The sequence below is a fragment of the Zeugodacus cucurbitae genome, chromosome 6, assembly GCF_028554725.1.
Source record: "Zeugodacus cucurbitae isolate PBARC_wt_2022May chromosome 6, idZeuCucr1.2, whole genome shotgun sequence".
In the NCBI taxonomy this organism is placed as follows: Eukaryota; Metazoa; Arthropoda; class Insecta; order Diptera; family Tephritidae; genus Zeugodacus; species Zeugodacus cucurbitae.
The window spans coordinates 44,570,412-44,582,550 of NC_071671.1; the positions used below are offsets into that span (position 1 = coordinate 44,570,412).

The following is a 12,139-nucleotide window of genomic DNA, read 5'->3' on the forward strand; positions in this document are numbered from 1 at the left end:
TAGTTAACAAATGGAAGAACCAGAAACTATAACATTCCACATTACTTAAAATTGATTTTACTATATTTGCTATAAACTTTTCGACCAATAAATGTATACATTTCAAATTAGTTTTAATATTCAGTAATGGTTTAGCTTAATTTGAAGGTCGATCTTTGACTTCTGAGCTTTAAACAGGCTAGGGATTATAAGATACGTAGCCAATTCTTTATTTTTTATCCCTGGGTGTTATCTTTGTGGAGCTAAAGACTTGATTGGCTCTAACCACACAAATCCAAAATTTTCGTTATGACAGTCAAGAGAGAGATATAAAAAATTGTGTTCGAGATCTTAGATCTTAGATATTAAAAAAAAATTCAGATAATTCTGTGAAAATAAAAAAACTAACTAACTAATAAAACTTGGAAATATTGTATTATCGGACATTATCTCAATTCACGATTGTACCGGAGTTTTTTTTAGACTTTGATATTAGGATTACATTAACTATTGTAAATATCCGAAATTTTCAAGGAAAAATAATCGATGTCATTAGAGGCATATCATTTTATCAAATCAAATAGTTCAACTATATATTAATTACTTCAAGTGCCTTTGAACTTTTATTACACTTTTATTGCATTAGAAAGGTGTACTTGATAAGTCAACATTGTAACTGCTATTAAAAAGGATTATACTCTATGACTATTGAATTCAATGTGGCCGGAACTTGAGCTTAAGGCCCATTCATATGAAGTGACACTTGCTACTAATATAATCGCTCGGAAATTGTTGTGTTTAGTAGTTAATTCTTCAGAATAGATATGGTTTTATTCTTCCTCCGATAAATAAAGGAGTATTGTATAACTCTCACCTCATGCACTTCCCATACGAGTTTATATATATACATAATTCCATGATCTTTATGGTTTGGGGACTAAATGAAAAGAGCTCAACAAATCAAAGCACCCTAACTAGCACTCTTCATACGAATGGATTTAAACACTCAAGTTTTGCGAAGCTTCGATACTATACAGCTGGTTCTAGTAGATGAAATGGAGAACCTTCTCTAACAATAGTTTGCGTCATCAAAAACTTGAGCAAAACACCGTAGTGGTTATCGAGAGAAGAATAAGACAATATTCATTCCGTAAAAACTATTTCATAATATTTTAAGTTTACATTTCATGTTTTTGCAGTAGCTTTAATTCAAAGCCCTGTAAGCTATTTGGACATATGTATGTACTATGTATGTTTACAACTCATTAGTATTTTATCGCTTATATTTAGTAACTATCAAGAAGCTTATGGAAGAATTTTCTTTTATCAATTGCAGCAATAAACATAGCACTTAAGAACAAGCAAATTATTTAGTTTGCCATTAAGATCACAAGGTTACACAGTGTACTCTCATAACTCTCATATATGAGTACATAAGTTTGAGGTAGAACCAAATATTTGTAAAAAATTAAATCAGAAATTAATAAGCAATAAATAAATAGAGTGCACAAAAATTTAATGAAGTGGCACACTTGAGAAATTATCAACAAGGTGTTGGAAAATTTCAAAGAGCAAGCGCCTAAGTTAACTAACTGCATCGAGTAGTATAAGAAGTCTATAAAAGGCACCGACAAAAATCATTTCAACTGACAAACCGAACGAAATGCGTCGCTTGGAACAACTCTCTGTTGTAACGCTGCTAGCAGCTGTGCTCCTGATAGACAACGCGGCAGCCAACGGACAGGCAAGGACCTGCTACGCCTGCGAAGGGATTAACTGTCAAAGAACAACGTACGCCAAAGAGCAGAAGTGTCTGAATGCTTTGGATTACTGTGTGACTGTTTTTGATAAATGTGAGTAAAAAACAGTTTTAAGAAATGTATAAAATATTTATCAGCCTCTCTTTAATAAAATAGAAAATATAAACTGTAGATTCACTTTGAGTGAAGTAGCTTCAATTAAACATTGACCTTATAACCTCACTTTTCAGTTACCGTTGTGCAAAAGGGCTGCTCACTGGAGGTACCTATTGAGTTGCGCCGTCGCTGTGATGCCAACACTTTCGAATGCCATAAATGCAACACTGATCGCTGCAACAATTTGGGTCAACGGAATTACCTCTGCTTGCAGTGTGACTCCAGCAAGGTAAATTCGTGAAAACATACACATATTTCGAAACAAACAGACAAATAATTGTAATTCCATACATTTCTGCATTTTTAGGATGCCAATTGCGCTAGCGCTGTCAGCAACGTTACGCCAGCACGCTGTCCCTCACCGACTGCCACCAACTCTTACTGCTATGTGAAATATGATGGCGGTGTCACCACACGTGGCTGTTCCACAACTCTGGCGGATCAAAGCAGCTGTTATGCGAGTGCCAATTGCATGCTGTGCTCACCCGGTGAACTGAAGGGCTGCAATAGTGTGGACTTTCAACCCGGTACACGTGCGCTGAGGCTTTAGAAAGTAATTTTATATGTGTATATTTGAGTGGTTTAGTGTATTTGTAAATATTTAGTGGTTTTTGATGTTCAGCAGTTTTTGTTTTTAACAAATAAATAAATAAGTAAATGTGCGGTTGCATTTGTTGAAAATATTATTATATTTTTACTTATGAAATGGCACTTGGCATTTCTACTGTGATGGTTTCCACAAAATATCTGTTTTTTTAAGTATTTTCCCATTTTAGAGGATCTGAAAAAGGAAATGAGTAAGGTTATGAAACGCTTAGAGCCTGCGAGACTGCTTTTACTTTAGAGACCCGTCAGAATCTAAAGTAGTGAAGATGTTCGACGAAACATGTGGAAAAGAGAGTACAATCGATTTTTCAACGTGTATATTCGGAGGCTTCTCCCTATCGCAACTTGTTTTTTAAACTTATTGTTATATTGATCTTTCTTTCTTCTCTATTACACACTGGATTGAAAGGGGATGGCAACTAAAGTCGGGTCTTAGCATATATTATAATCACATTTCCGCATTTTCACATTTTCTGACCTTATATAGTACAATCTTCTACTAGAGGTAGTTATAGTATAAGATAAAATTAAGTGTCTCATAAATTTTAAGAATTTGTGTTATGAAGTTACTGACTTTGCTTAGATTTCTGTGATCGTACATTCCATGACTTCTTACTAGAATTACTAGAAATACATATGTGTTCTTTCAAAAATAATTCGAAAATATTTAACTTGAATTCTCGAGAGGGTGCCTTTAATTTTCTTGACAACGAAAAGGCCAAGAAGTTGTAGACAGTTTAATTTTTTTATTTTGAAATAATCCTTCGTATCTATAACTACTTATAAAATAAAGACTATTGCGATTACTGTATTTTAATCCTTATTTCGACGATTACCACGACCATCGCAAAGAGACCAATATTTATATCGGGCCAATAACTGCATTACTCAAAATTATTATTTCTTTTGGCGAAATCTTAATGCTATCAGACAAATGAAAGATCCCTCACGTTTTAAGAAACCTTCAAACGGTTCGTAGAGCTCTTGGGAACAATTCGAGGTATACAATTTTATCCGAAGCGGCAACCGCTATTATAAAGGACTTGCTTGATGTTTGATTAAGAATTTGGATCGAGTCATATGGAACTTTAGCAAGCACCATGATTTGTGCGAATAGAGGATGTAATAAAGGGAACTTCTAAGTGCTTTGTAAACCATATGCTAAAGACTTTGCCCTGTTTAACAATCCAATTTTCCAGCGAAACATACTAAAAGTAACAAAGTCGCGTTATTCTTGATCCAACCAAATACTACAATGATTACAGCTCCAGATGTCTGACAGATAAGAAAAAGTAAACAAGTAGTGGGATCATCAGTCTGTCCGCATTAATAGCTTAAATATTAACCAGCTTTTGTATTACAAAGTAAAAATTGCGAAAAATACCGGAGTAATTCCTGTGGATTTTAATTAAGTTCTAAAGCGCTTAATAGATTTGCTACTTATTGTGCTAACTATGTAGGAAGTACGTACGTAATGCTAATGTAATCATTTTGAAGTTAGTGATACATTTTCAGAGTATACTTATTATACATATGTATGTAGATATAAGTCTAAATAAGATACCCCACGTCCATAAGTGCCACGCGGGCTTTCAATGAAAATCACCAGCAAGCAATTCCAACAACTTAAGACCACTTCACAATTATCTATGAGTACTATTATCGCAACAAAAAATACATAGATACGTGTAAACACTTTAATGTTCTAAACAAAGATATTATTTAAATCTAAATGAAAGAATCAACAAAATTACAAGTACAAGTGATGAATCAATTTCTATACTAACGACATGATCATCGATATCTATAAATATGAGTTACGAAGCAATCAAACAGTTTATTTGGCTGACATAGCGGTACATGTAGTTGGTGTCTCAAGAAAATGTTGGAGTTCAAAAAAAGGATACATAAGTTGGCAACGCATACGCTGCTTGCTTTAGTTCTGCTACAAGTGCTCATCGATCCCACCACAGCGGCGACAAAGTGCCACCAATGCACCGGCATTAACTGTCAACGCACATCTTATGCCGCCACGGAGGATTGCGCTGATGCGCTCGACAGTTGTGTGTCCGTCTTTCAAGGATGTGAGCGCTCTTTCAATTTTTCAAGTATTCTAAATTCATAATTTTACAATTGTTCATATTTGTAGCTACGGTGCTAGCACAAGGCTGCTTTGGTCAATTAGCCGTAGAGTTGCGTGACAAATGCGAAATGCCAAGCGCGGAACAAACCGACGAAGCTGAAGTGGTCGATGCAAGTGACAGTGTACCCCTATTTAACAGCGAGTGTCATCAGTGTAGTGAAGATTTGTGTAATAATGTAGGCAGTGAGGGTACCGACTGCATAGAATGTGACTCAAATGAGGTAAATGCTTAAACTCACAAAAGAAATTTCAGCTTTTCAGGTTTTCATTTTTTTACAGGATGCCAAATGTGCAAGTGATACGGACAATCTGGAACCTCAAAGATGTGCTATCTCAAAAGCCATGAATACCTATTGCTATACTAAGATCGAGGGGAATCGTGCGACACGTGGTTGTGCCATCGATTTGGTGCAGCAAAAAGAATGCTTGAGTAACAATCGTTGCAGCCTTTGTTCACCTAGTGATATTGGTGGTTGCAATCGTGATCCTAAGGTGACAACAGATGATTCTGGCTCTGATGGTTCGAGCTCTAGTGGTGGTGGCGGCAGTGGCTCCGATAGTGGTTCAAGTTCTGGCGGGTCAGGTACTGGTGATGGCGGGTCGAGTTCTGGCGGTGCCAATGGTGGCTCAGATAGTGGAACGGGCTCAGGTTCAGGTACAGGTGATGGTGGATCCAGTTCTGGTGGTTCGAGCTCTGGTGGTGACACCGGCGGCTCAAATAGTGGAACGGGTTCAGGTACTGGTGATGGTGGATCGAACTCTGGCGGTGCCAATGGTGGCTCGGATAGTGGAGATGGTTCAAGTACAGGCGGGGGTGACTCTAGTGGTAGTTCAGGAAATGAGTCAAGCAATAATGGCTCTGGATCTGGTACTTCAAATAAACTATTTGTAGGAGTCATGATAATGATATTGCCATATTTTATACAATTTTAATAAGAATTATATCTAACATAGTTTAAAATCACAAATGTTAAGAAGTAAACTAATTATTGTAAATAAATTCTTCTTCCACTTTTAATTGAGATTTCGTTTTCACACTAAAAAAAATATTTAAAATATAATTTCCTTAACAATTATTTGTGTGGAGAGACCTCAACTGTCTCCGAAATGTTGTTTAAATTTGTAATTTAATTACCTCGAGGAGATAGTATTTATGAGTACGAAGGTTGAACCTTGTACCAAAAGAGATCTCTTTTAACTTATACTATAAAGTTGCACTGGTTCGGATCTTATTTATAGAATAATGAAAAGATCTAATTCAAACACTTAATTACTTAACAATGGCTCTCGTTTTCTCTGTCATTAAATAGTGAATCTCTGTGATGTGGAATTGAATCCTAAATAATATTGATAATATTCTATCAATTAATCGCTAGAGAGTAAGATTTTATGAATGCATCCCTCCGAAGCTTTTAAGTTTGAAAGCTCCTATAATTTTGGGAGTTATAACATTATTGTAAGAAAAATATCCAAAATGATAGGAAGGGAAATCAATAACTCACACTATTGTTAAAAGACACATAAATAAAATAAATTGTGACCAAACACTATCAGTTATTTGTTTATTGAACAATGAATGGAAAATATTTAACTCGAAACTCCATATCTAAAGTGGAAACACTCATAAGACACCAATCACACTATGTTGTTCCACGTCACTATATAATTTTACGAGGGAGTGTTAAGTGCAAACGATACTGTATGCCCTCTATCGTTAAGGGACACAAAATAATTTAAAAATTTTCCTATATGTATTAAACTTAGAGATTTAAACATATTTGAAATTGAAAACATTTTTAAGATAGATACATATTGAATAAAAAATGAGTTTTCAACTGAAGAGGTTTATTTCAGTTTGGTTCTTATTTCTCACTGTTCACTTTTATAAAATTAAGAGAAACGAGATATCTTAGGGACACAAAACCAGAATACCTAAGGTACATCTGTTGAGCACGGGTATACACTTAACATTTTTTGCTCAGATTGTATGTATGTATGTGATTGGCGTTGCAACCGTTTAGCCGGTTATAGCCGAATCGACGATAGTGCGCCACCTGTCTCTCTCCTTCGCAGTTCGGCGCCAGTTGGAGATCCCAAGTGTAACCAGGTCGCTCTCCACCTGGTCCCTCCAACGGAGTGGAGGCCTTCCCCTTCCTCGGCTTCCTCCGGCGGGTACTGCATCGAACACTTTCAGGGCTGGAGTGTTTTCGTCCATTCGGACAACATGACCTAGCCAGCGTAGCCGCTGTCTTTTTATTCGCTGAACTATGTCAATGTCGTCGTATAACTCGTACAGCTCATCGTTCCATCGTCTGCGGTATTCGCCGTTGCCAATGTTCTGAGGACCATAAATCTTGCGCAAAATTTTCCTCTCGAAAACTCCTAGTGTCGTCTCATCTGATGTTGACATCGTCCAAGCTTCTGCACCGTAAAGCAGGACGGGAATTATAAGCGACTTGTAGAGCTTGATTTTGGTTCGTCGAGAGAGGACTTTACTGTTCAATTGCCTACTCAGTCCACCTGTTGGCAAGAGTTATTCTGCGCTGGATTTCGAGGCTGACATTGTTCGTGTTGTTGATGCTGGTTCCCAGGTATACGAAATTATCTACGACCTCGAAGTTATGACTGTCAACAGTGACGTGGGAGCCAAGACGCGAATGCGCCGACTGTTTGTTTGATGACAGGAGATATTTCGTCTTGTCCTCATTCACCTCCAGACCCATTCGCTTCGCCTCCTTATCCATGCGGGAAAAAGCAGAACAAACGGCGCGGTTGTTGCTTCCGATGATATCAATATCATCGGCGTACGCCAGGAGCTGTACACTCTTGTAGAAGATTGTACCTTCTCGGTTTAGCTCTGTAGCTCTTATAATTTTTTCCAGCATCAGGTTAAAGAAGTCGCACGATAGTGAGTCACCTTGTCTGAAACCTCGTTTGGTATCGAACGGCTCGGAGAGGTCCATCCCAATCATGACGGAGCTTTTGGTGTTGCTCAACGTCAATTTACACAGCCGTATTAGTTTTGCGGGGATACCAAATTCAGACATCGCGGCGTAAAGGCAACTCCTTTTCGTGCTGTCGAAAGCAGCTTTAAAATCGACAAAAAGGTGGTGTGTGTCGATCCTCTTTTCTCGGGTCTTTTCCAAGATTTGGCGCATGGTGAATATCTGGTCAGTTGTCGATTTTCCAGGTCTAAAGCCACACTGATAAGGTCCAATCAGTTTGTTGACGGTGGGCTTTAGTCTTTCACACAATACGCTCGATAGAACCTTGTATGCGATATTTAGGAGGCTGATCCCACGGTAATTGGCGCAGATTGTGGGATCTCCCTTTTTATGGATTGGGCAGAGCACACTGAGATTCCAATCGTCAGGCATGCTTTCTTCCGACCATATTCTGCAAAGAAGCTGATGCATGCACCTTATCAGTTCTTCGCCGCCGTATTTGAATAGTTCTGCCGGTAATCTATCGGCCCCCGCTGCTTTGTTGTTCTTCAAGCGGGTAATTGCTATTCGAATTTCTTCATGGTCGGGTAATGGAACATCTGTTCCATCGTCATCGATTGGGGGATCGGGTTCGCCATCTCCTGGTGTTGTACTCTCACTGCCATTCAGCAGGTCGGAGAAGTGTTCCCTCCATAATCCCAGTATGCCCTGGACATCGGTTACCAGATTACCACCTTGGTCTCTACATGAGGATGCTCCGGTCTTGAAACCTTCGTTAAGTCGCTTCATTTTTTCATAAAATTTTCGAGCATTCCCTCTGTCTGCCAGCTTCTCAAGCTCTTCGTACTCACGCATTTCGGCCTCTTTCTTTTTTTGTCTGCAAATGCGTCTCGCTTCCCTCTTCAGCTCTCGGTATCTATCCCATCCCGCACGTGTTGTGGTCGTTTGCAATGTTGCGAGGTAGGCAGTCTGTTTTCTCTCCGCTGCGAGACGGCACTCCTCATCGTACCAGCTTGTTTTTTGTCGTTGCCGAAAACCAATTGTTTCGGCTGCAGCGGTACGCAGTGAGTTTGAGATGCCGTTCCACAGTTCCCTTATACCGAGATGCTGATGAGTGCTCTCAGAGAGCAGGAGTGCAAGTCGAGTAGAGTATTTCGTGGCTGTCTGTTGCGATTGCAGCTTTTCGACGTCGAACCTTCCTTGTGTTTGTTGACGGGCATTCTTTGCTGCACAGAGGCGGGTGCGTATCTTCGCTGCGACCAGATAATGGTCCGAGTCTATATTTGGTCCTCGGAGCGTACGCACGTCTAAAACACAGGAGACATGTCTTCCGTCTATCACAACGTGATCGATTTGGTTCCGCGTGTTTCGATCAGGAGACAGCCAAGTAGCTTGATGTATTTTCTTATGCTGGAATCTGGTACTACAGACGACCATATTTCGGGCCCCAGCGAAGTCGATCAGCCTCAGGCCGTTTGGCGATGTTTCGTCATGGAGGCTGAATTTTCCGACTGTTGTGCCAAAGACACCTTCTTTACCCACCCTGGCGTTAAAATCACCAAGCACGACTTTTACATCGTGGCGGGGGCAGCGCTCATAGGTGCGTTCTAGGCGCTCATAGAAAGCATCTTTGGTCACATCGTCCTTCTCTTCCGTTGGGGCGTGGGCGCAAATCAGCGATATGTTGAAGAACCTCGCTTTGATGCGGATTGTGGCTAGACGTTCATCCACCGGGGTGAATGCCAGGACTCTGCGACGGAGTCTCTCTCCCACCACAAATCCAACACCAAATTTGCACTCCTTTATATGGCCGCTGTAGTAGATGTCACAAGGACCCACCTTCTTCCGTCCTTGTCCCGTCCATCGCACTTCTTGGATGGCGGTGATGTCAGCCTTAAGTCGTATGAGGACATCAACCAGCTGGGCAGAGGCACCTTCCCACCTTCAGATTAGGTACCTACAATTCATAGTCCAAAAACATACAGCCAGAGATATGAATATATGTGTCATCGTGTCAATTTCATAAGTATCCGGGCCAAGAGACCCTTATCGCCATATACAACTATGTATCATGCATAGCCATTACATATGTATATATTTATTTGTGTTCATTATATCAAAAGCTATAATAATAATCTATATAAACTTAAATTGTATCATTAAAGTGACAATAAAACATAGATAGACATATGTATGCGCTGATCAACCCTTCAAACTAACCTATAATATTATCAATTAAATGATAATGTTTAAAGGCAAACCATTTACGATAGTTTTGCTCGACATTTCCGACGGTATGCCGACTGATAGCTACTGACAACTGATTAGCATATGTATACATATTTATATTATGTATCGGTAGTAAAACCAGTTGACAGTAATTTCCGCAAAAATTGATAACTTCGGATTTATGTCTGCGGTAGCGTGCGGTGGTGTCTATTTGTTAGTCTAAGAGTGTCCGCTGCTTAACTTCTACGTATGCAAATTGAAAACGTCATAGTTTCTGTTGTCTTTAGCTAAAATATATATCACCGGCTTTTCACAGAGATGTTTTAGCAAAATTTTTGTTCAGTTCCGTTTGAATTTAATAATGAGTCATATTTGCTGTAAATGTGCATGGATTTATCGTTATCCGTGGCGAAAGCACTCTGCTCATTATAGCTTAATGCTATATAATATTATGCGTATTGATATATCATATTCAGTTGAGGGCCTAAAATAACCCGAATATTTTATTCATTGAATTTTAATTGAGACCTTTTTTATTTAAGAGTGTTTAAAAGTAAGGAATTTGTCCGGTTTTTACGAGTAACAATATCTCGAAGTAATTGTTTGGCTCCTTCCCGATATGGTTTTTTACAGATCAGTAGTTTAGGCAACAAGAGACTATAATACGAACATACTAGTTTTCACTTACACATATTACCCTCTGAGTATTCTGCACTGAAAGTTTGAACGGACTGTTTTACCGTTTAGTTCTTCTTTATAAAGTTAATGTACTATTATATAAAATGCCCACTTAAAGTCTTTTCTATGTACTGTCTACAAGGTTCTTGGTTTGTCTCATTGGGGCAAATATGTACCCAATATGTATGATCTTCTTTTCAAGATCATATATTTATCTTATATGTAGATATAACCTGAATTATGTCATACTCGACATGACTAAAAAATTGAATATTGAATGGATATTTAGTCCTCTTCGCCACAACAAAATGAATTCTTTCTAGTCTAAACTCTAGCTTGGCGCTATTAACTTTTGCTAGATCGCAAGATTTTAGCAAACCGAAAACAATTTGTAGATCATTACTGACAATTTTTTGTTGTGAAATGTGCAATATGAACATTTTCTTGGACTTTGAGACTTATTGAAAGCACAACATGAAGTCTACAAAAGAAGACAAACAAAAGTGGCGATATTAATTTATAATTGATATTATTTCATTGCCTTATCTTTTCCAGAGAAATGGTCTTGAATATATACGATATAGTAGGGATAATCTGAAATAAATTACTAGCCAGCTAAAGTAGTAAAACAAAATTATGAACAGCTTAATATTATATTAATTATGACTATAAAACTTAAGTGAGACAGTTATACTTTTTCGAAGGGATAATATTTGTTAAAAATTGAAATAACGGAATTATTCAATATGGGTATTAAACTGGAGATACTTATGACAGTTTATAACTATAGTAGTAGCGTTGTCCTCTATTTAACAATTTGCAAACATTAAATTGACACACAAAGGGGTAACACAAGTTTAAAATCAAAATAAAGGTATCTTTCAATATGGCAGCAATCCACGCGTACTCCATGAGTTAACATTGCATTCCGAAAAAAATAATTGATATTGCCTGTTTCTGTAGTCTGTTTAAATTAAGAAATACCTAAAATTACAGAGGAATGTTTGGAATTAATCTCAAGAAACTTAGAATAACTGCCAGTTAATTTTTTTGAGAATGAGGAAATAAAATGTAACTGATATTACAATTACTGTGAAAATACATTTGACGCCATTTTGTATGGAACCAAACTTGGTTTTCAATAAATCGATTGTAATCGATTCACTGTGTGGCTTGTGGCGTCGTCCTGTTGGAACCACATGCTGTCATAGTCCATATCCTCCAATTCGCGGCAAAAATATTAGTTTATCATTGAGCGGTAGCGATTCCCATTCACAGTAACGTGCCGGTCTTCATTTTCACGGAAGAAGTACGGCAATGACGCCGCTACCCCACAAATTCAAGTTTATGGATAAAGGCTTTTTGAAGAAGTCAAGGACAGAATAAGCCGATAGATAGCAAGTGCATATATGAAAAAATATATAGACAAATATTTTATGGCCTGCATTATTGTAAGCGCGTGCAAAAATGTGCATGAAAATTGGTGGTTTAGGTACCAGTACATTTGTACCTACACATACATATAAATAAATATGTATATATATATGGAACTTTTACAGCAATTCTAATCTCAAAGTCATACAAGAAGTACCGATAGTAATGCATAGTAATGTTAATGTTGTACTATAATAGCATAGCAAGTG

General features: G+C 38.0%; 3 protein-coding genes across 9 annotated transcripts in view; 2 read left to right on the forward strand and 1 right to left on the reverse strand.

The window, feature by feature from the left end:
- LOC105209815 (uncharacterized) overlaps positions 1-12,139 on the reverse strand; it is a 140,356-nt gene that overhangs the window by 17,159 nt on the left and 111,058 nt on the right. The window lies entirely within an intron of this gene.
- On the forward strand, positions 1,615-2,576 carry LOC105209813 (uncharacterized). The gene is made up of 3 exons (XM_011180419.3): positions 1,615-1,832; positions 1,970-2,124; positions 2,203-2,576. The coding sequence occupies exons 1-3, from the start codon at positions 1,643-1,645 to the stop codon at positions 2,443-2,445; spliced, it is 588 nt and encodes a 195-aa protein (XP_011178721.2). The 5' UTR covers positions 1,615-1,642; the 3' UTR covers positions 2,446-2,576.
- LOC105209812 (keratin, type II cytoskeletal 2 epidermal) lies at positions 4,326-5,662 on the forward strand. 2 transcript variants are annotated; one of them, XM_054233969.1, is made up of 4 exons: positions 4,326-4,585; positions 4,651-4,865; positions 4,924-5,211; positions 5,248-5,662. In XM_054233969.1, the coding sequence occupies exons 1-4, from the start codon at positions 4,384-4,386 to the stop codon at positions 5,575-5,577; spliced, it is 1,035 nt and encodes a 344-aa protein (XP_054089944.1). In that variant the 5' UTR covers positions 4,326-4,383; the 3' UTR covers positions 5,578-5,662. The 2 variants fall into 2 exon arrangements, with proteins under 2 accessions (XP_054089944.1, XP_011178720.2); XM_011180418.3 differs by having other exon boundaries at positions 4,924-5,662.